The following is a 27,451-nucleotide window of genomic DNA, read 5'->3' as shown; positions in this document are numbered from 1 at the left end:
CCCGAAATGGCCTCGTTATGCCAAGGAGCTCATTTAAGCGAGGCCAATTTCAGTCCCTGGCATGTCTAAATGAGCTGGGCTGCTTCCCTCTCCTCCTCGCTTCCCAAGGTTAGCGCGCATGAGTGGCTCTGGAAAAAAAAAAAAAAAAAAAAAAAAAAAAAAAGAAAGAAAAAAAGGAGGAAAGAGAAAAAAAAGACAAACAGGGTCTAATTGGCGTAATGGGGGCTAATTGGTTTCCAAAAGCCGCCTCTCCCCTGACCCAAGGAATTGGCATTGCCTGAACAACACCAGCAGCCTGCTCTCCCGTGGGGACCGTGCTTCAGCGTCTCCTCCTGGCGGCACCAGCAGCACCCAAAGGTGCGAGGCTGGGTGCTAGGGGGAGGCTGCTGACCCCAGCACTGAGCTCTCGCCTGCTTGCAGCCTCCCAACCACACGGCCTTCCTCCTCCCTCCCTCCCTCCCTCCTTTTCCCTTCCCTTCCCTCCCTCCTTTTCCCTTCCCTTCCCTCCCTCCTTCCACCCCTCTTTCCTTCCATCCTGCATCCGTCCTTCCCTCCTTCCTTTCCTCCTTCCCTTCTTCTATTCCTCCCTCCCTCCTTCCTTCCATCCATCCTTCATTTTCTCTTTCCATCTGTCCTTCCTTCCATTCATCCCTCTCTCCTTCTCCCCTTCCTTCCTTCCTTTCCTCCTTCCATCTCTTCCATCCCTCCTTCCTTCCCTCCTCCCTCCCTCCTCTATTTCTTTCCTTCCTTCCCCTCCTCCTTCCATCCTTCCCTCCCTCCTTCTTTCTCCCCTTCCTTCCCTTCCTCCTTTGCTCCTTCCATCTCTTTCCATCCCTTCTTCCTTCTCTCCTTTCCTTCCTCCATCCCTCCCTCCTCCATTTCTTTTCTTCCTGCCTTCCCTTCCTCCTCCCATCCTTCCCTCCCTCCTTCTTCTATCCATCCTTCCCTCCATCCATCTCTCCCTCTTTCCCTCTATCCATCTCTCCTTCCTTCCCTTCCTCCTTTGCTTCTTCCATCTCTTTCCATCCCTCCTTCCTTCCCTCCTTTCCTTCCTCCATCCATTCCTCTCTCCTTCTCCCTTTTCTCTTTCTTTCTTTCTTTCTTTCTTTCTTTCTTTCTTTCCTTCTTTCCTTCTTTCTTTCCTTCTTTCTTTCCTTCTTTCTTTCCTTCTTTCCTTCTCCCTTTTCTTTCTCCCTTTTCTTTCTCCCTTTCCTCCTTCCTTCCATCCATCACTCCCTGCCTGCCCAGCAGAGCCCAGACCCCCCTAATCACCCCCCCAGCTCCTCCTCCCCCCCCGCAGCTGGGGCGGCCCCAGCCCTATATCAGCAGCAGCTGCCCCCCTCCAGCAGCCCCTGCCTGCCCCCACTGCCCCTCCAGCCCCAAAATGCAGCAGGCCGAGAGCAGCGCTCGTCCCTTCAAGCAGAGGAAGAGCCTGGGTGGGTCCCTGAGGGATGGAGGATGAGGAGGATGAAGGATGGGGGTGGGTGGTGCTGTGCTCACTGCTCCCCCCTTTTTCTCCTGCAGCCACCAGGATGCACGAGGTGACGGAGATCCGCATCAAGTACCCCAACAAGATCCCGGTGAGGGCTGCACCCCGCTCCCTCCCCACCCCCCAAAATGAGCCTGGGGGCTCTTCCTCAAACCTCAGCATCCCAAATGAGTCCCCAGTGCCCCCTCCCCAGGACCTTGGGCAGCCCCAGGGGTGGCACCTTCTCCCCCCAGGAGCAGCTTCAAAGACCAGCTCTGCTTCCCTGCGCCCCCCCCTGCAAGCCCCTGAGCCCCCCAGCCCCTGTCTCGTCCCCCCCAGCCTCTTCTCCCTGCTGCAGGTGGTGGTGGAGCGCTACCAGAAGGAGAAGAACCTCCCCCCCTTGAGCAGGACCAAATTCCTGGTGTCCCAGGACCTGCCCCTGGCCCAGTTCGCCGTCACCCTGCGGTAAGCGGCGAGGGACACCGAGGGGTCTGGGGGCTTATTTGGGTGTGGGGGGGGCATCGACACCCCCATCTGGATGCAGCTGATCCTGCAAAACCCAACTTGGAAGCTGCTGCTCCAGGCATTTGCCCCAGCGGGCAGGCCTTGATTAGCCTCAGCCTGATGCAATTAGCCTCTTGCAATTAGCTGAGAGCGTTTGCTCGCCGACGTCTCCAACCTGCCCCAGCCCTGCAAGCGAGCAGCATCTGGCCACGAGTTTGGGACCCCCCCCGTGTTGTGTCCCATCTGCTCGGGCTCTAGGAGGCTGGGGGAGGATGCGGGTGAGCTCTGCACCTCTCCTCCGGGTGGTTTTTTGGGCTCCTGCCCCCGCCAATCCCCCGCAAAACTCACCCCGTGCCTCCCCTCCCCTTGCCAGGTCGCGTCTCTGCCTGGCCTCCTCGCAGACCCTCTACCTGCTGGTGAACAACAGGGGGCTGCCCAACATGACCGTCACGATGCAGGAGCTCTATCGCGACAACAAGGACGAGGACGGCTTCCTCTACCTCACCTACGCCTCCCAGGAGATGTTTGGGGGGCTCCTTCCCCCGCAGCCCCCATCCAGCCCCGACCTCACCCCCTCCCTGGCTGTGCTTTGATGGCCGTGGCTCTGTCCCGGTCCCAACCCCTTAATCTTTGGGATTTAGGCCCAAATCGCTCCCCTGGTGCAGCAGGGGCTGGTGCTGGCTCGCTCGGGGCCACGCAGAGGTTTTTCTTTTCGGGGGGGGGTTTGTGCAAGGCTTTGCAGCCCAAGAGCCACGTGGAAACCTTGGGCTTCTCTAAGCCACTTTGCTCTCCTAATAGGATCGGGGCTGAGGAGCTGGATGGGTTGTGGGGGTTTTGTGCTAAGCTGCTGCTGGAATAAAAGAGAAAGAGAGCGGGCTGGTTCCCCTGGTCATCAACCTGGCTTCATCCCTGTCTTTATTGGGGAGAAAACACAGAAAGAGGCAAGGATTTTGCTCCCCCCATCGGATATGGGGCAAAAGCAGCCCCTGGAGCAGCTCCCCATATCCCTTCCCTGCTCAGAGCCTGGGGTTGAGCCCCCCAGCATCCCCCCCCGAGAGGGCACGGGGCAAAAAACTGCAGCAGAGCTTCAAACTGGGCTTGAATCTTGGCGTCGTGCTGTGAGTCAGGCACCGCCGGTGCTGCAAAGCGCTGCTTAAATATTTAAGGCTTCCCTGGCGAGAAAGTGCCTCGTCACCCTGGGTGAGTATTTCATGCACGTTTTACGGTGGAGAACGTTAATAAATAAGCTCTAAAATTAGCCGCCGCCAGCAGCAGGAGCTGGGTCCCTGATGTGGTGGGGGGTGAGTCAGGTTTCCCCCCCCTCCTCCTGCACAAGGATGGAGAGAAGGGGCTGGGGGCTGCCCCTTGGTGCCACCCAGGTCCCTCAAAACCATCTCTGCCCCCCCCCAAGCAGTGCAGCACCCGAGGTTTTGGGATGGGACGAGGCATTTCCATGGATGCCAGCAGCTGGGGAAGTATTTTGGGGCACGGTTTGCCTCCTGAATTGCTTCAGGAAGCTGGCGCGGGGCGTTTTTGTTGCAAACAGGTATTTAATCTGTCAGCCCGCAGCTGATCCAGCCCAGCCCCAAACCCTGCTGAATAGGGAAGGGGCTGGCACACCTCGCAGTGTTTGCACACTCCCGTTAGCTCTTGGCATCCTCTAATTAAGGCCACGAGCTCGTCAGGGCGAGGAGTCTGCTTTACCCACGTGTGTAGCTCCACGGGGCTGGCTCGGAGCACCCCGGCAGCTCCGTGTTGAACCACCTCGTGCGAGCACGCTGGTTTTTTCACCAGCAGCATCCCTCTGACACCTGAGACCTGCCTGGAAGCTTTCAGGCTAGGAGCAGAGCAGAAAAGCACCACGTGTGGTACGAGGGGGCTGGGGAGAGACCCCCCTTTTCCATCCATCCTCTCCTTCCCTCCCCTCATCAGAGCAGGATGGATGGAGCTGGCATTTGGGAGATGAAAGCGCATTCTTCACCGCTAGCGGGGAGAATTGCTTCCCAGAAAGCGTCTGCAGCCAGGAGAGGCTGAAAGCAGGGAGGACCTGAGCTGCCTTGCAGCTGTGCTCCCCTGCAAATCCTCCCCCAACGCATCCATCCCCTCCTCACCGCGTTTTGTAGTGGTTGCAGAGGGATGGAGAGCCCTTCCCTGCCAGGAAAAACTCTCAGTTATCCAGCTGGAGCCGGTGCTCAGTTAAATCCAGCACCCTGGGAAGCCTCCAAACCCTCCTGCAGGGCTGCACGGTGTCCTGGATGGGGAACTGGGCTTTGCTGCTTGATTTGCACGTGGCTGCTTGCAGATGCGAGCTGCTTGTGCACTTTTTTGCACTAATTGCTGCTTGCAATTATTGATGGGTGCAGCCAGGAAGGAGCTCAGGGCCAGAGCACTGACACCTTGGGGGGGTCCCAGTGCTGGCCACCAGCCCCTTCCCACCATGCGGGATGTGGTGCTACCCCCAGCATCCCCAGTTTGATTTGGGAAGGGGTTTCAGAGCACGGCAGCTGCTTGCTGAGAGGAGCCCCCGGCCCCTTTAAACCTCTTGTCCTGGCTTCAGGAAAAGGATGGGGTTGGGGAAGATGGGCAGTTCTGCTCAAAACGAAGGGGCATTTTAAGGGGAAAAGCTGCCTGGGATCCCATTTCCCTTCCCAGAGCAATCCCAGGCTCCAGCTTCATCGCTCCCACCCTCCCTTCCCACTTCTTCCTTCCCAGCTGATGGCAAATCCCTCGCTCTGGCCCCGAGCTGTGCCAACCTCCCCGTTACAAAAACTCCCCTGTGGTTTAATCGCCTTTCCCTGTGTGTTTGGAGCTTTTTTGGTCCTGGTGTGCTCGGTGCAAAGCTGCTGCCAGCCCCGTAACTGGGGAAATCCTTCCAGGGAGCAAAGCACACGTGGAGGAGATGCCTCAGGATACGCACCAGTGTTATCCATGGGGGGCTTTGGGCTCTCTACTCGCTCCAGATCCAAGCAGAGACATAAAGCGCTGAGGAGCCCAGTGAGGATTACCCAAAAGTGGCTGTTTATCCTATAAAAAGGCTCCTCGGAGGGATGGAGCAGCTCGGGGAACGCGGCACACAGGCGCTTGACTTCTTCCCATTACAAATCCCTGAATGGAAGCAGCTGGGAGATGGGGTCCCCAGGGACCCTGCCCCCCAGGGTGGGTTTTCTTGGGGAAAAAAAGGCATTTTTAGGGCCAATGGGAGGCTACCGATGTGCCCCATGGGATGAGGAGCTGCAAAATGAGCATTTTGAAGGCGTTTTGGCTGCTCTGGGTGGCCTCAAAGGGCACCCAAGGAGCATGGGTGCAGGTGGTGGGGGAACTCGGGTCCATCCCCATCACATCCTGCAAGGAGAGGGCAGCTTGTCCCCGGGGGAGGGTGATGGATGGGGGGCAGCTCTGCCCCGGGCAGGTGTGGCCATGCTAAAAGATGCCACCTGCCTTCTGCTTGGGCCGTCAGGAAAATAAAATAAAGCAACCAGCTCGGAAGGGGCTGCTGATGGACTTTTCGGCTGCTTCGTTTATGTTGCTGAATGCCATTTGTAATCGTAAGCTGTCCCTCCTCGCGCAAATATAATCACATATTTATTGCCAAGACAATTCTGAGTTAATTATAAGGCAACTAATTTTCTCAGCAGGGCCTTGCAGTGTTTGGGTGTGAAGGAGCCAGCTGTAACGCCGAGCACTTCTCCTCCCCGTTTCTTACACACAACGCAAGTTACTCAAGTTCCTAAAACAGAGCGAGAGAAACGTGGGCCACCAATGCCCTTTTTGGGCTCAAATCCCTCAAAAAAAGGCGAGAGCAAGCTGGTGGCTGTGTCCTGAGGCCAAGCACCAGGGCCCACCTGCACCAGCTGGGCAGGATTTTGCCCCTTGCTCCTCATCAAGCTCCCTTCACAGCTGGTGTGTGGCTTCATCAGCAGGGCAACATCCCTGCTTGGGCTCTATGGGGTGGGAGAAGTGGCGTGCTTTGGGTTTATAAATCTGTCTTTCATCTCTGAAGACGCTGTTTGTGTGACAAACACTGCTCAGCACACTGGCTCCTGATTATACTCAGTTCCTTTTGTCTCACCCTTGAATAGATGTTTTCCATCCCAGCCGGGATAATGAAGCCATCTCCACATTGAGGTGATTAAGCCCTCGCTTACACCCGCTTCCTCTGCCTGCTTTCAGTCCCCATCCAAAATCTGGGGGCTCCTTCCATGGAGCATCTGCCTTGGGTTTCAACCCTGTGGCCACAAAGCGATGGAGAAGGCTCAAAGGCTCCTGCACCATCCACTGCCCCCCCGAACCCATTTTTCCTGCTGTCACTGGGGTGGGGGTGAGGCCACTTGATGGAAAATAGCCACAAATGGAAAAAAAATGAAACCCCAACCCCCCAGAAGAGGGTTTGCTGCCCGGTGGGACGTGGCACCTCTGCGCATTTTGCAGGGCTTGAACGGCTTTGAAGTGCTCAGCGAGCCCAGCCTCAACGTTTTCACTTCTTCGGAGCCATTTATTCCCCTTTATTTATCCTGGGATCCCCCAAGGCTCTTTAATTTCAGCGCTAAATCCAGGTTGATCCGGCAGCGGTGATATTTCCTGCCTGCATTCCTCCCCTCCTCATTACTCGATATTAAAAGCGGTTTCGCCGCAGTCACATCCCGCCCTATTTGTAACCCGCAGGAGGGAAATATTTCAGAGCCGAGCTGGCTGCACCCAGCCTGGCTCCTCGCCTGCACCCTGAGCACTCGAAGGCACGGAGCCTTTGGGGGATCGCAGGATTTTGCTCGCCCTCGGCCACCTCAGAGCTGGGTTTTGGCCGGCGCTGGCTCCCCAGCGGGATGAGGAAGGGCAATGATTCACCTTCCCGATCAGGCAATTAGCACCAGGTCTGCAGCTAATGAGCTGTCCTGGCTCGCTCCCGGGCAGAAGGAAGAAATGAAAGAGAGAAATAGGAAGCGCAGCGCTGCCCTCCCAGCACAGCCCTTTGAGGGGGGGGGTTGGCAATTAGGGAAGGGCTGCGAGAGGCAGGGGCTGCAGGACCCCAGCGCCACCCCCAAAAGGATGCTCCAGGCGTGCAAGGGGGGGGATCCCTCGCAAATCCCTCCGCTTCCCAGCCCCAGCAGGTTTTTAGGATCGAGGGGGGGCGATGCTGAAGGCACCTCGGTGGCGTTAATGCGACGAACTTCTCTAATCGACGCTCGTTTATGAAAAAAAAAACCTTCTAGGAACCCAGCCTCGTCTCTGGCTGCTCTATTAGCACCGATCGGCAGGCTGCCTCTCAAAATAAAGCCTTGGATGTGACCGGGGGGGGGGTTGTGTGAACCCTTTTTCGGGTTGTTTTTTTGCAGAGGTGAGAAAGGAGGCGCAGGAGGGCAGAGCGAGGGGGGGGGGGGGGAGCAGCTCCATTAACACCGCTGCTAATTGCGTTCCTGCTGTGCAGCGCAAGAGCAGCCAAAAAATACAAATACATAGAAAAAATCGCTATTTTGCTCCATGATCCCGGCTTTGCCTGAATTCTCCCCATCAGCAAGGGTCCCCTTGGTGCCCGGTGATGGAGCAGAGGCCGGAGAGGGGACACGAGGACACCCAAACGCCAGCACCCACCCAGAGGAGCACCTGGGGGCTGCCTCTGACCCATCCCCAAAAGCACACGAAAAAAAGACAAAGCGAGAAAAGGAGGAGGAAGGGGAGCTGGAGAGGAAGAGGAGGCTCTTCCCAAGGACCAGGCTGCCTCAAACCTGCTCAGCTCCACCGCGAGCTCCATCACAGCCTCGTGCGTGAAGATGGAAACCCTGCCTGGCCCTGAAGCTTCAAATAATTCACCGCTTTCCCCGTCCGTCCCCCGAAACCGGCAGCGCTGCTTTGTTCAAATTAAAGATTTCCCCCGGGACCGCAACCTGGCTCCTGCTTTGCAGATTTACAGCTGCTGGAAAGGGATAAAAAATGTGCTTTTTTTTTTTTTTTTTTGGTGGCAAGTGCTCCCGGTAGGACTCCTTGATGTCTGGGTAATTTCGTTATCCGGGCACGAGGGGCCCCTTCCTTCTGCACTTGGCATAATAAATTCGCGGAGAGCAAGGGAGGACTTTTACCTTCTTACCCAGCGTCGGAGCGGGGGAAGAAGCAGGGAGGGAAGGGGATTCCCTCCACCAAGCAGCCCCGCAGCGAGGCCAGGTGGGAGGAACAGATCTTGGCAACAGCTGGACGGCCGCGAAGCTCGCCCTCTCTCCGCCGTCGCCTCCCGGTTATCTGCAGGCAAAGCAGCCAGACAAAACTCCAGCAAAATAAATAAATTCCTCCGATGCGAGGAGGAAGGAGCCTGGGGAACAACCTGAATTGCCCCTGCCCGAATCCAGCAAAAAGGGGAAATCCGTCCACCGAATCCGCCGGGGCTGAGTGGAGAATCAAGGTCGTGACTTTTTTTTATTCCCCCATTCGTCGGGAGGGGGGATGCAATCACGCTGTGAATCCCCCATTTAAAGCCACGCTTCGTGGCGTTGCAAAATCACAGAATCACAGAATTTCTAGGTTGGAAGAGACCTCAAAAAATGAAATGAAATGAAATGAAATGAAATGAAATGAAATGAATAAAATAAAATAATAAAATAAAATAAAATAAAATAAAATAAAATAAAATAAAATAAAATAAAATAAATAAAAAATAAAATAAAATAAAATATAAAATAAAAGCATTAAATGCACTAAAATTGGAAGGGGACAAGGGGAGAGAGGCACCTGGCCAGAGGCAAAGCTGCTTCTGCCCACCAGGGCCTCATCCTGCCGGTGCAAGCGCGCTCATTCTGCATTAGCAGCACATTCCCTGGAAGTAATAGCAGCCCCTCAGGTCATTAATATGGAAATGTATTCCCGCTCCACGGCAGCGAGATGTTTGTGCAGATTGGGAGCAGCTTGCTGAGCTTCGCCTCTGAATGCGTGGACATTAAAGCTTCCCCATTACAATGTTGATGATTTCTTCCCTTGTGATGAATAGCCTGCCATAAATAGACTCTGATTAATTGCGGCTGCACTTGGAGGGCTGGAAATGCATCATTTGCCGCTGTGGATTGGGATAATGGTCATCATCTGCCTTTGAGAGCCATTCAGCAGGAGAGGGCTCGGCTCTGCCGGGGAAGCCAGGTGGCTGCTCGCGAGTTTCTGCGCCAGACACCCAGCTCCCAACAAAAGGCTCGGGTGCCTCGCCGCAGGCTGCCTGCGAGCTAATTGCAGCTCTTTCCACTCCTCGCTCTGATTTACCACCCCTGCTTCGGGCGCGGGCTGGCCGCTGGGAAGCAGAAGGGACCGCGCGTCCTGAGGAAAGGGGCAGATTTTGAGAACCGAGCCGCGAAGGGGGACGGAGACGGGCGGAAAAATATTTTTATTTTTTTTTCCCTTAGCTTGCAGGAGCCACGAGGGCGTCCTCGCACGCTTGACTAAACCAGAGGGAAGGCACCCAAACCGCAGGGCACCCCGAGCTGCAGACAGAGCCGCGGGCACCGCGCCGTGCCCAAAAGCTGAACCCGCTCCGGGCAAAGCACCCCCCCCCCGAAAGGGCTGCCCCAAATTACACGGGGCAGGGAAGCAACGCCAAAAGGTCCCTCTCCAGCGCGGGAGATGCTGAGCCCCCCTCCCAGCACCGCAGCAGCAGGCTGGATGCTCGGGGAGTTGCCATGGAAACCCGGGAGCTTTGGGATGCAGCTGAGCATCCTCACGGGGTGGGACGGTACAGTGGGGCGCGGAGGGCTGCAGCCCCAAACTCAGCAGGGATTCGGGCAGCGGTGCTCCCTGCAAACAGGGGGGGAAAGCCGTTCCCCGCCTCGCCCACCGGGCTTCACTCCCTGCTCATTAACGGGGCTGAAATGAGCTCATTAGGCAGGGCTCGAAGCCCTGGGGTGCTGCTCCTGGACAACCCCGAAACAGCCGATGGGAGCAGGCTGGGTGACAGGTCCCAGCAGGGCAGAAACTCGCGGCTCAGGAAGGAGTAATAGGATTTTCCAGCTCTGCTGGCTCAGTGGAGGCAAACAAGGGCTCAGAGATTAAAGCCCGTAAGTGAATTATGGCAAGACAGCCCCGCTGCCGGGCCCACGGGGAAGGAGCTGAGGCAGCACGACGTGCCGGGACGGCTGCTTACTTGGGGTCTGTTTGTCCAACTTCAGCCTCAGCCGCTGGCTTTTCATGTCAGGGGGGTGAGCTACAGCAGGTTATCAGCGTCGTGCTTGATTTACTGCACCCAAACACCAAAGGCGCTGAAATAAATCGTGAGCTCTGCATAACGAGGTCATGAAGGGTGAGAAGCAGCAGACTGGGGCACGTCCAGGGCTGGATGCATCCCAGGGTGTGTTACTGCAGCGAACAGCAGGCGTGCAAACCGTCTCTGCTTTGCATTTCTCTCACTCCAGCTTCCAGCCCTTGCCTCTCGCCCTGGCTTTTCTCTGCTGGCCTCAGAGCCACAGGGATGCTTGCCCAGGGGCTGGAGAAATCTCCTTTTCCTCCCCCAAAAGAACGATCCCTCCCGGCGCTGCAGGTTTCCAAATATTTGTTTGAAGGGACCGTGTTTAATGGGCCAACTGAAGGGCATAAAACCAGGCACTAATTGGCTCGGCGAAAAGCCGAGCTCCGGCCGTTCTGCAGCTCCCATCACTCCTGTCACTCGCCGGGGCTGACGAGGTGCAGCGTGATTCATCATTGCAGCCGGGGCTGTGAGAAGGAGGAAAAACAAACAAACAGCCCACTGGGCAAACCTGCTGCAAGCTGGGGAAGTTTCTGACTCATCTGGAATGACGAGGAACGGCGGCGGCGCTGCCTGCCGCGCTGGGACAGGTTTGTGCAAAGCTGCTCCCACCTCCAGGGCCGTTTCTCCGGCTCGTGGCTTCCCCGCAGCAGCTCCCAGCAGGGCGAGGAGGCAGCAATCTGCAGGAGCAGAGCCCGGCTCCTATCCATGCCCAAACCTTTTGGAGGAAGGAGGTTTAATGCAGGAGCCTGGAACCGTGCACGGGAGCCGGGCAGCGCTACCCCACCCCAAAGCATCCCTGTGTAAATTCCAAAGCTGAGCAGCTGTCCCAGGCTCCCACCATCCCAGCACGCAAGCACCGGGTCCTGCTGGCCCCACGTGCCTGATTTCCAGCCACAAGAAAGAAAACCCTCGGCACTGCCACGGGATTTACCAGCACTGTGGCCACACACGCCTTCGAAGCACGTTGGGCTGGATCCAAATAACAACAGTGATGCTCAGTTCCCTGCCCAAATCCTATAGGAAGCAGAACTACGAGAAGGAAAGCAGCTGTGACGCATTTGGGGTGGAAAAACGGTTGCTTTTAAGAACAGTAATAATGAAAGAAAACAAAGCAACACTTTTAAAAGCAAAAGGGGACGTTTGGCATCGCGCAAGGGCAAAAGGCTCCCTACGCTCGCAGCCAGGTGCCCATGGGGAGGCAGGAGGGGGACAAGGAGCCCTCACTCCACTGAAGCCACCGGAGTCTTTGTCACATTTAAACATTCTTCAAGCCCTTTCGTGGAAACAGCGACCTGAATCCTCGCCCGTGCTGCTGAACATGAATAAAGCATGCTCCCCATCCATTATAGAGCAGCCGGGCGGCACGCGGCGCCGCCGGCTCCCCGCTCGGGTCCTTCCCTGCTGCTCACGTGGGCAGAGACCAGAGGTGGCGAATGCCCCGAGGAATTCGGCCTCAGCTGCGTTTTGAAGGCCAGATTTCCCTCCCCTGCTCTCCAAGCACGCAGCAGCCCCTGCGACTTGCTGCTCTCTAATAATTCACCGCTGCAGGCACGGCTCCCACCCTTCCAGCATGAGTTTGCAAGCCTGGTAACGCCCTGCGAGCCTGGCTGGGCTGCGGTCTGTGTGTTTTGGGCTAAAATATAGGGAAAAAAAAAAAAAAAAACAAACACCTTGGTTCTCTCTAGCCCCTTTTGGAGGAAGAGCCCGGTGCAGAACATCGCGTCCCTCCACGCTGTACCTGTGCACGCTCCCTGTCCCGTGCCCTCCAGCCTGGACAGCCAACGAGAGCTGGCTGTCCTTTAAGCTCCCTAAAAATAATTAGCAGGAAAGTTCATTACAGCAGGGCTAAATGCTCCGGCGGCGTCCTTGGAAGCTGCCAGCAGCTCTCCTGCAGCTGGCAGCGGGCACGCACGCCGCTCGGCTGCCCAGACCCGTAATGAAGCGCGGGGGGGAGGCGCGCTCGGCAAATTAGATCCAGTTGATGATCCAATTAAGGGTTATGTTTGCAGAACTATCGGAAGCAAAAGACGCTCCCTGGGCGGACGCCACGCTGAGAGGCAGCTTGCACAAAATGGCCCTGCAGGGAGAGGCCTCTCGCTTCTTATTCGTTGCAACAGCTGCAACCAGAGGTCCGGGCGCCCTCCGAGCCGAAAACCGCGACCGGCTAACGAGGGCGACGGCTCCTTGCTGGAAGATTTGCAGTCCGAGCAGCACGTTTCCTCATCTGTAACAGATATAACAGCTCACGTAAGCAAAACGCGAGCGCACGCAGCAGGCGAACGAGCCTGAGCACACGCAGGTCCTCTCCGGGCCAGACTTTGCCTCCTCCAAAAGTCCTTGCACCATTTCCTTTGTCGGGGTTGAAGGAAAAAGGTGTGGTGCCAGGAGGGGAAGGAGCAACCTGAATGTAAGGGATTAGCCAGGAAACCTAGCAGATTTGTTAACTGAATGCAGAGCAGCACCAGGGCAGCTGAGGAAGGGGAGGAGCGGGCTTCCGTGGATGCGAAGAAGAGGATTTTGCTGCACTTGTGACATTCCTGGGGAAAAGGATCTGAAGGATCAAGGTATTCGGGAAAAGGGATTAGATGGAGCCCAACACAAACAACCAGAAAACGTGCACGCCTCAGCAGAGCTCCTCTGCCCCTCGGTTGTTACGGAAAACCCAGCGATGTGCCAGCGAAGCCCTGGGAGCAGAGGCACCGAATCGAGCCCCCGAGCACGCAGCTCTACTGCTTTTATCCAGAAAAGGCGATTTTTGTCAAGCCTCCGTAAAAACCAAACTCGTTGGGATCAAACCACTCAGCAGCACAAGCAACGAGCGCCGTTTCAACACAGCCACCACCAGAACCTCACCCCAACGTGGCTGTTATCCCCTCAAGACTTGGAGCCACGAGCCCGGACCGCGCTCCATGGTGTGCTCTCTGCATTCCCAGGGCAAATTTTGGGCTGATCCAAGCCCGATTCCCTCCCCAAACCCCTCTCCAGGGCTGGAAGCGGGGATCCCTGAGCCGGGCAGCCCCGCTTTAATTCCGGATACGAAGCGCCCGCTCTGCCTCCAACCCAGCTCCCGATCTCCTGGGATGTGACAGCCTCCTCCTGGAGAGCAACCAGAAGAAATCCCTCAAATGATCCTGCTGGAGAAGTGAAGGCTTCAAACGCGGCACAGTCACAAGCGGTTACCGTCAGCGTCACCGCCCCGGTGCCGGCGTCCAAGGGCTCACACGCACTCAGAGGACGGAGCCAGAGCCCCTGCAGGCCCAGGAGCCGCGCCGCTCACCCGTGACTCCCCCAGGAACGATGCTAGGAAGGGAAGAGCCCCGAATCCAGGCCACGACGGCGTGCCAAATCGGGTTACTGTATCACAGATGCTCGCCGAGCGCAGCAACAAGCGCGGGTTCCCCGGGGAAAGGGCAGGAGACCAAGGCAGCTCGTGGTCTGTCACCCCTGTGAAGAGGAGAGCGGGCGCAAACGAGGAGAGGACGCGGCTGTTTTGGGATGGAGGAGCTGGGGGCTTTGCCACGGGGCTTTGGGAAACGTCGCTGCTGCTCCTGGCACGTCCCTTTGGTCATCCCGAGCCTGTCCCAGCCCCTCCAAGCTGCTCCGTGGCCACCCCAGTGCAGGAACGGTTGTTCCCTGCCCTCACCTCTCCATCTCCTGCTCCAAAGATCCGAGAGATGTGCAGACGGAGAGGAACCGCTGGGGAAAACGACGACAAACTGCAGAGGAAGGGCCTCGCCGAGCAGAAATGCCAATCCCCACCTGGAGCTGCAGGCCAGCAGCCCGTTAGCGAGGTATTGACCAGATCCTGCCCCGAACCTCTTTGGCTTTGACATTTGCTTTGTTTTCAAGCATATATATGGCAGTCCAAACCATGTTTTCAAGGATTTATCCCTCGTGGCATAAATCCCAAGGACATTTATTGTCTCTTGCTGCTTGGACACCGTTGGACAGCAGAGCCCCAGCGGCATAACGCTTTTAGGGAGCTCCTAGCAGTAGGAAATACCCCACAGCTGCTGCCTGCATGAGAAAACCCCCCCACCAGGCACTTTTTAGAGGCCAGCTCCCTCTTGCACAACCTCACAGAGCTCCTGCCCCACTACAACCCATCAGTAGCATCTTCACCCTCGCCCCAAAAAGCTCCCCCCCTCTCTCTCTCTTGGCCACTGCTCCCAGTTCGAAAGCCTGTGCTGGGACCAGCACAGCACCAGCACCAACTGGGAAGCAAAAACCCCTGCAGCAGCAGAAAGGCTCTCACCTGGTGCGTTTCCAGACAGAACTGCCACCTCCGCTCTCATTCATTTACCTTTGATCCTGCTTTCATGATACCACGCGGTTATTTGAGGTAATTTCCCTTTTTAAGTCCTCACCTGCTTGTCACCCTGTGCTGGGTGGTTGTTTTTTTTTTTTTTTGAAATCGATGCGTTGCTATGGAAACCAACTTTTATCTGAAGCACAAAAACCTTCAATTTCCCCGGCATAACCAGTGAGGGTAAAAGCAAAAGCAGGAACGCCGGTGATACTCGCGTGTTTGTTTTAGGTGAGCATGATAATTGCAGAGAGTCGGGAGGAGACGTTGCCTTTCCCCAGCTCTAAAATGGGAGCTCTCAGGAAAAAAGCACACCAAGGAGCCGTCGCGGCTGGTTTGGAAGGGGACACCTACGTTTGCAGAACTCGGGAGGGAAGGATCAGTTATCAAATTGCACTTTTAGTACTTTTTTTTCCACCCGAATTAGCAGCTTACGGCAGGATTTGAGCAGTTCTTACAAAACGAGACAGCGACTCGACGCTAAGCGCGTGAACACAACGCCAAGAGGGAATAAAGGATATTAGCTTACAGCTTAAGACAGAAATGTTGAGAAGTTTTTCTTAATACCACGCTAGCCACATTTCCATTGGAAGGATTAAAACAATCAGCATCAGCCAACTCAGCAGATATTGCAGAGGTTTTCATTTGCAGTGGGAGCGGCGAGATCTCTACAGACAGAGGAGGAGAAATAATCAATACCAGAGCTCCTGAAATGTTTCATTGGAGAGGGCTTTATTTTCTGCTTACGAGAACTGGAACTTTACAGCCGGTTTGCATCGGACCAAAGCTGGGATTTCATTTTTTCTTTCCTGTTTTTATTTTGCTAAACATAAGCAATGCGGTGGAACCGGAAAACGATGACTTAACAGTGTCTAAACCACAAGTGGATCGAGAGCAACTCGAGAAAAAAAAAAACAAACAAACAAAAAAAACAACCAAAAAAACAGCCTTCTAGCTAAAAACTGAAAATCCACAATACAGTCCGCCCTACAGCATGGCACTGCCTGACGAATGGAGCGACCTCGGGCTGGAAGGGGCAGCACCCTAGGGACCGCGATGCAGCTCGGGCTGCCTACTGCTCTCCCTGCCGCGGGAACTACTGGCCGTGAACCTCTCTCGGTTGCTTTCAGGACCAAAAGGCATCTTCAAGTTTTAGTCCAAAGCGGCGGCGGGAGCGGGGGGAAGCTCCAGGGGCCACCACGGGAGGGGACAGAGGGACGATCCTCACGGGGAGAGCTGCAGCGAGGGAAGCTGGGGGAGAAGGCGCGGGTGCCCCACGCCAGCTGGCTCATGGCTCGCTAGCTTAGGGTCAATTTCCAAGCGGCCGGAGTAAATCGCTTCTACAAACCGCCGGGCTGGACTGCAGAGCAAACACAGTTTAGTCTGGTTAAAAAATGTGTTTGAACAAACATGCAGAGGGGCGGGGAGTTCATTCCGTCATAGCACCAGAGTTCACGAGTCAGCTTCACCATCGTCAGTGCTGCGCTGCAATAAATACTCTGCGTCTCTAACGGGGAGGAGGTGGGAAGCACTGAAGTGTGACCTTTAGCATTGACAATTCCTCGGCTTAGGAGACCTGTCAATATAACTCAAGCAGCTGTGGCATGCCAGAACTGTTGTTTTTAACATTCTCTCTGCTCATGAAAGATGCTACTGTCTCATTTTGATTGCGTTCTCACCCTTGGCTAACCATGCATCTCTGCAGGTGAAAAACATTGTGTCAGGTGCCACAGGAGATATTGAGATATGAAATGAGCTTTTTTTTTTGTTTTGTTTTGTTTTTAAACTGGATATGAAGTTCATCTGGGAGAGTGCAGGGTTGGAGTAGGTTTTTTTTTTTTCCTTTCTTCCCCTCGCCCTTTCCTTTCTACGTGTCACCAAGGCACTTCACTCTGTGCGTAGGATGATGTGGATCCCTGATTCTGTGAAAACTGGTCCGCTCATCTCGCCCGCCCTCAGCGCAAATGAGGCATCTTCAAAAGGTTTCTGCATCTGACCTGCAGAGAGCAGCAACGAGAAAGTTCAATTAAGCCCGGCAAAGACTGGAAAAGCTTTCTGAGCAAGCAAGCTTCAAATGAAGACAGCTTCCAGGCAAACAACAAAGTCACCAATTAATAACTTGCAGGGGGTGTTTGTTTTTGTACACTCCCAGAAGATGATCCAAAACAACTCATTCACACATGCGTGTACGCGCTTCTTTTTTTTTTTGGTTGTTTTTTCCTCCTTGAACAGAGATTTTCAGATCCTGCAGACATCACTGCAGCAAGGGGGGATATTCGGAGAGCTGCAGACTCGGAAGGCAGAGGAAATCTGTTCTGCAGACTCACGGGCACAAGGGGCTGTTTTTGTCTTCCACCCTCGAGGCGCGCAGGGAGCGCGGATGCGGTGTGCATTACAAGCTGCGCTAAATAATTTACAAGGCACACGTGGCTAATGTCATGACCTAGATAAGAGCTGCTGGTAGGGCTCCGAGGCCCTGGCTTCCAGGAGGTTCAGCAACCTGGGCTCAGGAAAGCCCGAGGAAGTTCCCCACGAGGGGAATAACGAGCAGAACGAGCGCGGTTCTGAGGGGAAGCAGAGAGAATAAGCGGCACGGGGATGGGATTTGTGCCTGGTCTCCTGTAACAGAAGTTAAGGCGAGGAAACCGGCAACCCCCGGCCAAAATAACGAGGCTCTGGCATTACCAAAAGGCCAAAATCTCGTTGGGGGGACTCTTGGCAAAAGCTTAAGCAGCAAAAGGAGATGCCTGTGAGGTGACAGTGCAGAGGAAACCCTCGCTCTCTGCTCGCAGCGCTGGCCACATTCGTGACACTTGCCTGCGGAGAGTTACAGCCCGGTGCCTTGCCAAAAACGCAGCATAAATCTCCTGAAGGTTTACGACCCCTGTCTCCAAGCTTCAAGGCGACGCTGTGGCTTTGGATTCTGCTACACACGAGGAGAGGGCTGCGGAAAGCTTACAGAGGCTGGATCATCAGCAGGCATTTCACCAAAATACTGTGTTTTTTGGAAATTAAAGCTTCCCAGCCCGCTCGGTGGCCACACAGCCGAGAGGCACCGTGTGTAGCCAAGCAGCATCGCCAGAATTTAGGTTTTATTTCAGGTCCTACACCCAGCTGTACCCGTTTCTCTAGCGAGGCTGCTAAGATGCCACAAAAGCTCAGCTCCTCCCTTTCAGGATTAGCCCGAACAGCTTCGGCTTGGTGTTTTCCCCATCTGAAAAAACATTTGATTACTGAAGCGATCCGATGCCCCTGACTTTCCAGTTTCAATTCTCTCTCTTCAGCATTTAAATTGCTAGGGGAGGCAAACAGCTTGCCTGGCTCCCAGGCTCCAGTTACAAAGCCAGCGTCAATCACCATCAGATAAAAACCACCTTGGCACCTCAGGTTTTCGGTTCTTTTCTCCTAAGACCTGAAATCTTTCCTTCAGCTCAAGTAACAGCCTCACCGCTACCCTGCAGCGCTCAGTCGAGCAGAAGCAAGACTTATTTGAAGGGTTTCAGGAAGATAAATGGAAATGTTTTAATAACTTCACCTCTGAAGAAACCAGTGTTCCAAGTTCTAACAAATTACATTTGCAGCCCTGGAAGAAAAGCGGCAGAGATGGGGACAGCGTGACAGCTGAGTTTGGCCACCGCTCATAGCTCTAGTGTCATCTAGTGGAGACTGCCTCTTGCAACATTCCTTTAGGTTTTGCTGCAGCCAGAAAAAAAAAAAATAAATAAATAAAAAATGTATTTTTGTTTTCCCTGCACTCCTCCACAGACCACAGGGAGCTGAGAGTTGCTACTGAACCCGGCCTCCTAGGGCGGATGTTTTGTTGTATAGGAACCCAGAAAATATCACCGTCTTGCCCTGTGACTGCAGAAACAAGTCCCTAAAGAAACAAGACCCTAAAAAGAAGCAGTGATTAAATACAGTATACTGGCCAAAAATGAATAATAAAGAAAGAAACCAGAACCTACACTCCTGAATACAGTTTCGCCTGACAAAACCAGGTGGGCTTCGGGCAGCAGGGGCTGAAGCAGCAGCTCCGGAGCCCCTTCCAGCATCACCCCTGCAGCAGCAGCACGCCCACCGGTGCCTGAAATATTTCGGGGCACCCTCCTTGCGTGGGTGACAGCCTCGGGGCAGCTGTGCAGGCTCCTCCTGCCAGGTTCATGTGCTCACCGCAGGGTTAAGAGCCTGGGACGAGCTTCTGAGCGCTCCAGCCTGCTTCCCACCAGCCCCAAGCGTGAGCTGGGGCTAGAAAACACTTCCACCAAAATGACAGCAGGCTTCGACGCGCTGCTTGCTGCTTCAGACGTGGGCAGCTCTTACTACAGATCCTCCTCTGGGATTGCTGCAAGTTCCTGCGACTCCGGGGCACGGATTAGAATGACAAATATAGCATTTTCTCTCTTTGACGGGTACCTTTCTTGACCTTCTCCAAAGAAAATCTGCACGGACACCCTCGCTGCAAAGATCTGGGGTTGTTCTTTAAATACTGCAGCCGCACTCGTGACATCATTGCTTTTATCTTTTGCTCCTAGTGGAAATTACTGCAAAAAGCGCTGGTGAGATAAAGCCAGACAGGTTTCAGCGCTCCTCTTTTCCATCCCTAAGATCAGTCCTCCTGCCCTCGCAAATCTCATTAACGAGGACACATCCACGAGCTTTTTGTTATTGCTCCCTGACTGCGCCAATCGATAGCCCTGGAACGAATTCCCTCGCCAGCCACATTCTTTTGGTGGGCTGCAAATTGTTCCCATTTCCACAATTTGTTAATAGCTCTCTCATTTAAGACTGGGATGCCAAATCATTCACCCGGCATGTCCTTCGCGAGGCTTAACCACTTCTTCCTTACCCCGTGGCCTGTTACATTGGGCAACTGGATTTCCACTCAGCACAACCAGAGAAATCCTTCCCTAGAGGGAAAAGCCAATTCCAACATCCCCTCTCTGCCTGGAATAGCATTATGGTTGCACTGCTAATTGGTTTAACGTCTAGGCAGCAAGCTACATTTCCTGCCCAGCAGGCTGCCGAGCACACAGATCCATTTTGGTGTCTCTTCCCCTGCAGTTACCCAAACTTGCTCCCTGCCAGGGAGCTCAGCACCCCCTCGGGAAGCTGGTGCTGGTGGAGCTGCTCCGAGCTCGACTCACCTCGTCCGAAGGCGCCCAGGTCGCCGCCCGCTTTCGCCGAGCTGCAGTCGCTGAACTGGGAAGCGAGGGATTCAAAGTCCTCTTCTCCCGATTTTATCTTCTGGATGTAGCCTGTAGACACAGGGAATAATTCGGTCAGGAGAGGGAAAATGTGGGAAAAAGACAAAAATCAGCACCTCCACCCCCAAACCTGACCAGGAACAGTGCAAGAGAAACATTCCCAGCAAAGAAGGGGCCATCGTCGGTTTTTGGAGGTGCCTGAAGCATTGCATCCCACAAGAAAAGGGGTGCAGAGAACCACATCTGCACAGCACTCAATATTCCCCCTCCCACAAAGCCTTTCAAGCCCGAACAGAGACAGCCAAAACTTCCCTAACACCCCAAAAGCAATTGGCACAGAGTTTTGATTCTGCCGAGCACGTTTCCACCTTTACCCCAGGGTCCGTTTCTATTTAAGCTTCTGTTAAAAGAAAAAAAAAAAAAAAAAAAAAGTTAATTCCACCGACTGCTACCCCTAAAGCACGGGAATTTATTATTGGGCTTCGGAATAGATGAGCTTTCGACTTCAGAAGGGCTCGCCTCAGTGGAAGACCAAGCACGAAGAAGCCCCAAGGAGCGAGTTATTTACAAAGCCAGCTTTTTAAAAGGTCAGTAAAGAAACACCCGTAGCCTTAACCGAGAGCCCTGCCTCACTGATCCAGACCCACGGAAACCCCCGTGGTAGCTCACGAGACAATCCAGGAGCTGGTTCACCTGGCAGAACACATTTTCCAGTTCCTGGCATGCCAGCAGGACTGGGGAGCCAGTAATTACAGAAGCTGAGCGTGTGCAGCCATGAGCGAAGCTCAGATGCCGCCGCCGCATCCCTCAGCCTTTCACGGATGGCTGAGATGAGAAAACCCCGTGCAGATTCCTGCGACTCGACTGACTTTGGCTCCATCAGGAGCCAAAGCCCAAGCCAGCGTGGGTCCAGCTGACTTGCAGCCACAACCCTACCCAAATGTGACTCAGCAGCGGCCACGGGAAACGTTTCTGCGTGAGGACAGCTGCCTAAGGTGGGATTTTGGGAAGCCTTCTGCTTTCCCAGCACAGCCTGCTCCTGCTGGAAGGGCCTGATTTCTGTGCCTCGGCCCATAGGTGAGGAATTAAGATGAAGTCACGCTGAAAAAAATAATTTGTCTGCATTTTAAGCAGGGGAACATCTCCAAGAGGAAGCCAGGAAGCAACGGAGCCACAGGTCCCTCCCCCAGAGGAACAGCCCCAGACCGGGGCTGGTGAAACCTGGCTAAAACCTGGCTAAACCAATTTCTCCAGAGAGCTTTGCTTAGGTTTTAAATCCCTCCTTGCAGAAACCTCCTCTCAGCTTCCAAAAGAACCGGCAAAGCCATCTTCCGTGTCAGACCAAGGCGGTCTTCCACCTTCAGAAAGAAACACGAAGAAGTCGGCGGCGACAGCAGCGCTGCTTGGCTAAAATTTTGGCTGAATTCAAAGCAAAACGAGGCTGGAACAGGGCAGTGAGAGCAGCTCGTGTTCCTCAACGAGGAATCAAGAGGAAAGGAACGCGACCCCAAACACTGAAGCTGTTAAGGAGGGACCTGGAGGGATGCTCTCCGGAGTTTTTGCTGCAAAAGATGAAGAAATGAGTATTTCCCAGCTCGATTTGATGCCATAAAGCTGAGGAAATAGCTGGGAGAGCAGCCAGAAAATGGGAGTGGAGGTTGCCTCTTAGCAGCTGAAACAGCAAAGCGAGTTACCTTCATCCCTGAAGCACCCATACCTGCTTTAACGGAAACCACCGGAATTTCAACCAAAGTGAGCTTATCCCACCCGCCCCACGCGTACAGGCGGAGAAAGGCAGGAGATCCCCAAAATCTGCAACTGCAAGGCTTCAGGCGACAGCTCCACATCCTGCGATGGGGAAAGCAGCAGGATTATTTATCCGGGTGGCAGGCAGCTCCCAGCAGGCACGCAGGGATGCTCGGGGAAGGCACCGGGCGCTGCTCATCCTATTAAACTAAGCTGCTTGAGCATGAACAGCCTACTTGCTGACAAAACAGAGTTTATCCTAAAATACATATTTGCACCACCGTAAATACACATCTAATTGCATAAAGCTGCCAGTCCCCAGCAAGCTCCCATCATACCGGGGCACGGCACGTCCCGAAGAGTCAGGAATTACGCTTTAAAGCGTAACAAAGCACCCAAATTAAGGATCTGAGGGTCTACATTTATGCATTTATCTCTTAAAAGCACCCACACCGGTCGCATCAGCTGGGTCCTAGTGGTAGAACCTCTCCCAAGCTTGCAGAGGAAGCAGTCGATAACCCACTGAAAGGGAATTTGGTCATTAAAACTTCCTAATTTCACACGAGCAACCAGCCTAAGAGCAAAATCTGCCTCTCAAGGAGATGAGGGTTTTCCTGGGTAAAAGCTAAAGCTGACAGGGCTGCTTCACGTCCCCCCCTTGCATCGTGTCTGAACTCCGGCTCTGCAAGGAGGGATTCGTGAGCCTTCTCCCCAGGTGATCTCAGCTGTTTAACAGAAATCGCCCAGAAAAAAAAGGCAGTGCCCAGCTTTGAATAAATCCCCCCGAAAAATCCCTTGGGTATCAGTGAAGTGAAACAGCAGGAGACCAACGCAAGAAGAGCGAGATGAAGGATCATGCTGAAATGAAACGGAGAAATTTTGGGGTGAATCCTGGCGTTTCATGAGCCGATTCCGCGGCATGAAGGAGGGCCAGGCTAAGAGAACACGCAAAGAGCGAGCTGGAGGGTGGGGAAGCACTGTCAGCAGAAAGGAGGACCGGAATGCTAAACGTGCCCTGAATGACCAAGCAAGATTCATCGGCGCCAAGCGAAGCGACAAAAACGCAGCCACGATTTCTGCTGGGGGCCGAGAGCTCGAGCAGGAGGAGGACGTCAGGTACGGAGTCAAAAACCAGCAGGAATCGGGCAGCAGGGCTTTAACGGAGAGAACAACGCTCTGAAGTCGCGGCATCTCCACGAGAGGAGGGTAATAGAACAGTAAATGCCACGGGAGAAGGCACCGCCAAGAGCTAATGCGGAGTGCTGCATCCCACGATGAACCCGTGCTCAAGGAAGATTAATTGAAAGTGAAGTGCGAAAAAGGGCTAAGAGTAGAAACAGCAGAAGGGGTGACCTACATTACCAGCAACTAAAAGCCTGGCTGGCTTCGCGGGCAGGAACGGGCTGGTAAAAAGAGCAGGATGCTATAAATCCACTGGGAGGTCAACATCAGGAAGAAACTCAATTTAATTAAGTAATAAAGCAGCTCTAAATGCAAGAAACAACGGAGAGAAAGTGATTATGAGCTGGAAACCGGGCTTCCACGCATCGGAGCGGAGACGTTCTGGAATAACCTTCAGAGCAAACACAGAGAGGAGAAACAAAAAACCCTCAAATGGTGACTAATCAAGCTTGTGAGAGGGACCAGAAGCTTTCCTCCCCCTTACCAGGAAGGCCCAGCCTCAAGTCGCCAATTTCTTGCTGGCGGTGCCTATCAGAAAGCACCTGGCAAGAGGCAGATCCTCCAGCTCTGGCAAGGCGAGGGCTAACCTACATTTCATCCCCTGCTGCACCTTCTTTAATGGATGAAAAACCATCTGTGGCCAACACGCTCCTCCAGCTCTCTCGCTCCGCTCTGTTTTTACCAGAGAAAAGCTGTCAAACGGAATATTTGACGTTAATTGAGCTCAGCTACCTAAAACATTTATCTTTAGCACCGTCCCCTCTCCTGCGGGAGCAGAGAGCTCCCTAATCAAATTACCTTCTCGGGTTTTTGTTGCGTAAAGCATTAACGCCAGCGCTGGATATCCCAGACAATAAGCCATCTCCCAACAAAAACACGGCGACGCGCGGTACCCTGCCTGTCAAACAAATTCCTCCCCCGAGATCTACTTAGACAATTGCACGCTATAATTACAGCCAGCAGGTAACAGCGCATCTGCTCGGGGAAGTTCGCCGATGCCTGACTGACGAAAGCCGTGGCAGAGCTAAGCTGTGCCTCCTCGCAGCGGGTTTCAGCTGTTCTAGAAGCTCTGAACGCTTGCGAGAAGCTGCAGAGCTGATGTTCCCTACGACCTTCTCACCAGTAACGTTTACTGGGGACAGACACAGAGCAAAAAGACTCCTTTCGATGCCTGTTTCCCAGATTTAGGAACGAATTCCCTCATGGCTGTCAGCGGGGAGGCAAACTGGGTGTTCGCACAGTTTTAAGCACAACTTTTCCCTCTCCAGGCACCACGGAGAGGCTGGGAAATGTAAAATCAGCGAGCAACGGGGCTCGGGAGCTGCTGAGATTCATGGCATCCTTTGGCACCGAGGGAAGATGAAGCTGTTTGGGGTTTTTCTGGCATCGCCTTACAGGTCGCAAAGAACCGCGGCACCTCAGGGAGAGAAAAGCACCTAAAGCAAATAAAAACGGTGACAATTGCTGAGCCCAAATAATGCTACCCGGGCTCCTAAAGACAGCCAGTTTGAAGAATTCGAGCTACCAAAAAGCCAACCCGCTCACGAGCTCCTGAAACACCTCCTGAGACCTTTTTCTTCTTAACCAACACCAATTCCCTCTGCTGTTGAACCAAGTTCAGGCACGCCAAAAAGAGAAGGGACTAAAGCAGTTCTGTTCTTCAAACACAAAAAGGAAGAGAGAGAGAGAGAGAGAGAGAGAGAGAGAGAGAAAAGAACTGCAGGCGTGCAGCTTGGCTGCCATCCTTCAACCTGTTTATCTTTACACCACTCTCAGCGCCCTCGGCACAGAGCTCCACGCCAGGCACACATCCTGCTCCGTCGCCCCCGGCCACGCTCCCTCAGCCACCCTAACCTGAGGGAAACGATTCCCTGAGAAAATTCCCATCTGTGCCAGCTATTTCAGCTCCCCTTCCAGAAGGGCTGCACACCACCTGCTGGTCACTGCCTCCCTGCTTCCAATTATGCAGCAGAGAGAGATTTTTTCCCCACCCAGGGCTTTCAAACGAGACAATCCTTCCATTTCTTGCTGGTCAAGATCAAGGCAGTAAGAAAAGCACGCTCCCTATCTCCTTTCCCTCGCTGCTGAAGCCAAAATAGAAGATAAATGAGGCAGCTCCAGGACTGCAGAACCCATCTGTGGGCTTGTAGGGTCTGGACAGCCCTCAGCCTTTGAAGACAGCACCGCCCACTAGAGAGCATGGGCTCATTTCTTAAATTAATCAGCGGGTGTGATTTAATCCTCACCTCAAGCCCCGCGTTTCTCACCCCGAGAGGAAAAAGCCAGCAGGAAGAGCAGCGCTTGCAGCGCGCTTCCAGAGGAAGCAAAACCTCAGCACGGAAGAAACACAACATCAACTGTCAGAGCTGCAAGGGAAGAGCCAGGCTGCGAGGATCGACGCCACCAGCTGCAGAAAACGTGCAGGATCCTTGCTCCTAGAGCACGCCACGAGCCAGAAGGCATCGGGAAAAGCCTGGCCTGACAAAATCAGCTGCAGGGCTGAGTGCCTCCTACAAGCAACTCGGTTTCAAGCAGAGGTTAACGGGAACTTAGCTGCTCTCAGGGCAAGGAGTCGAGTGACATTAAAGAAAAAGAAAATGTTTAAAGGACATTTGGTTTTAGCTTTAAATAATTTTATTTTCTTTTTGATGGAGAAGTACACATTTACAAAGAAAATACAAACAAACCTGAGGAAACATCACAAAAAAAAAAAAAAAAAAGAGGGGAAGATGGAAGGGCTGGGACCTATCTTTACATCATTTAATCGTGCTGAGCAAAGCACAGGGCAAAAAGGGTTTCTTCCAAGTGGCTGAGCCACGTGAAAAGTCCACGTTCAAGCCTCTTGGCTTAAACACTGCCTCAGTGAGCCCACGACACACTGAGCCACTCAGCTCGGGGCTAAGTCTAGCCTTAAAAGGACTTTTCCCCGACAACGGAACCGTTCTCTCTCTCTCTCCTGCATTTACTTGCCATTTATAAGCTCCAGTGCCTCATCTTTGGTCCGCGTGATCTTTTCCTGCCTCCACGACGAGGGCCTTCTGGACTGGTTGTGCTTCACCAAGAGGTGCGAACACCGCACCTTGCTGGGCTCCCCTTGGCCGTTCTTCCCGCTGCCGCTGGGGCGCTCCCACTGGCTGGCATTGGTGATGTGGTTGAAGTAATAAACGCGGCCTGTGGACAGAGAGAGGGCTGGGGTTAGCATGAAAACCTCCTGAAAAACCACGTTGGGCACCATGAGCTGCGTTGGCACAAGCAGCCGGCCCCATCAGCTCGAGCACAGACAGAGGGAACGACGCCTGACAGCGCCGGGTTGGTTCCTACACGAGTCGGGAACGAGCCTGGGTTGAGTCAGAGCAAAAGCTCCACGCAGGAGCGGCTCCAGCTGCCTTTCCTGGTGCCACAGAGCGGTGGCAGAGCACCCACAGACACAGCCAGGCCCACAAACGCTCGCAGGCAGCTCCCTGGTGGACGGCGCCGCGGTGCTGGCCTCAGGAAGCATAAAGTTTTCCTTTTGAAGTCAGTTTTTGACCCAAAAATGTGACCTTTCCGAGGCAGAAAGCTCGCTCTGCTGACACCAGGGGTCGAGAAAAGAGGCGAGCGAAGCACAGCGAGGGATCACAGCAGCAACTGCACCTCGCGGGGGAGCAGAAAGCCAGGATCTAACAGCAAGACGTGGGATTTCCTAATGAATCCACAGCTAACGAGCTGGTAATTCCAAGCAGCCACAACGCTTCTAGCAAAGCAGGGCCACGCAGGTTCTTTTTTCCCTCCCTCATCCCCCCCGCAGCCAAACGAAGGATAAAACTGCTCATGACCTGCTCGGAGCCCATTTTCAAGCCCCTCAAACCCTAAAAGCTCTCGCTGCAACACAGCAAACCGTGCTGGAAACGCCGCCCTGGCCCCAAACTTCTCCCAGCCACGCTCTGTCTTAGCACATTCTTTACTGGGAGTGCTTTTTGCTTTACTGGGACCATTTTTTGCTTTACTGGGAGCGCTTTCTGCTATTATTTACCTTCTTCTGAGGGTGACGGAGCACAGGAATCGGTTGCTCTGAGGGCATTTAGAGCCTCCATCCCCACAGACACCCAAACCCACACCCGGCTCCTGTACGAGGTGCTCGGATCGATGCTGCCGGTGTCCCCCACGGCTCCCTTCCAACCTCGAGCGCTTCGGGCCCCCCCCCGGGACCAAACGGCGGCTCCCCCGGTTCCCAGGCCCCGCACCCACCCCCTTCAACCCTCCCCAGGCCCTGCAGCCGCCGGCACCGCCCCGCACGGTTGCCGGGAGCACGGACCCGGCCCCTCCGGGCCCTGCGGCCTCCAGCGCCCAGCCCCGGGGCCCTCCGCGGGGCTCGGCTGAGGGGAGAAACCGCCCGGGCGCAGGCCTCGGGGCCTCCCCCGGTCCTTCGGGGCCTCTCCCGGTACTTCGAGGCCTCCCCAAGTCCTTCAAGGCCTCCCCCGGTGCCTCGGGGCCTCCTCCGGTGCCCGTCGCCCCCTCCCGGTCCCCCCCGTACCGGAGCTGCGGCTCATTCGCTTCTCCCAGCCCGCGGGCAGCTTCTCCTCCTCCGCCATCTTCCCTCTCCTGCGCCTCCCGGCCCTCATTGGTCCCTTTCCTCTCCTCTCGCTCTTCCCATTGGTTCGTTCGGCCACCAGGCACCGCCCACCCGCCACGCCATTGGTGGAGCCGCGCGTCGCTCCGGTGGATACGGGAAAGGGGGGTGCGGTGAGGTGGGGCGGGACCCCGGCACGTGATCAAGGAGAGGACGGCGGCCGCCGAGGGTCAAAAAGGGTAAATGTGCTCATTCTGCCCCCGCCCCCCCCCAGCGCTTCCAT

General features: G+C 54.6%; 2 protein-coding genes across 3 annotated transcripts; one reads left to right on the top strand and one right to left on the bottom strand.

The window, feature by feature from the left end:
* Nucleotides 1-27,198, bottom strand: PIN1 (peptidylprolyl cis/trans isomerase, NIMA-interacting 1). 2 transcript variants are annotated; one of them, XM_084304008.1, is made up of 4 exons: nt 27,133-27,198; nt 25,590-25,790; nt 19,632-19,742; nt 1-128 (listed from the first exon to the last, which is right to left on the bottom strand). In XM_084304008.1, the coding sequence occupies exons 1-4, from the start codon at nt 27,188-27,190 to the stop codon at nt 34-36; spliced, it is 465 nt and encodes a 154-aa protein (XP_084160134.1). In that variant the 5' UTR covers nt 27,191-27,198; the 3' UTR covers nt 1-33. The 2 variants fall into 2 exon arrangements, with proteins under 2 accessions (XP_084160134.1, XP_084160133.1); XM_084304007.1 differs by lacking the exon at nt 1-128 and adding an exon at nt 15,198-16,484.
* Nucleotides 1,385-2,565, top strand: LOC311220485 (microtubule-associated protein 1 light chain 3 gamma-like; the record flags this gene model as incomplete). Its single annotated transcript, XM_084304030.1, has 4 exons — nt 1,385-1,436; nt 1,525-1,580; nt 1,827-1,933; nt 2,346-2,565. 4 exons carry the CDS (start codon nt 1,385-1,387, stop codon nt 2,563-2,565), a joined length of 435 nt encoding a protein of 144 aa, XP_084160156.1.
* Nucleotides 27,199-27,451: the final 253 nt, after the last annotated feature.

Source organism: Netta rufina (genome assembly GCF_964035555.1).
Source record: "Netta rufina genome assembly, chromosome: 32".
NCBI classification, from domain to species: Eukaryota; Metazoa; Chordata; class Aves; order Anseriformes; family Anatidae; genus Netta; species Netta rufina.
This window is presented reverse-complemented; position numbering and strand designations above follow the sequence as displayed.

What these genes read in the sequence shown, in the direction of transcription:
- PIN1 (XM_084304007.1), bottom strand. Translation starts at nt 27,190, where the DNA reads ATGGCGGAGGAGGAGAAGCTGCCCGCGGGCTGGGAGAAGCGAATGAGC. An exon ending in GCGAATGAGCCGCAGCTCCG is followed by an intron (nt 25,791 to 27,132) that starts GTACGGGGGGGA and finishes CTCTGTCCACAG; the next exon opens with GCCGCGTTTATTACTTCAAC. An exon ending in GGCACTGGAGCTTATAAATG is followed by an intron (nt 19,743 to 25,589) that starts GCAAGTAAATGC and finishes CTGTGTCTACAG; the next exon opens with GCTACATCCAGAAGATAAAA.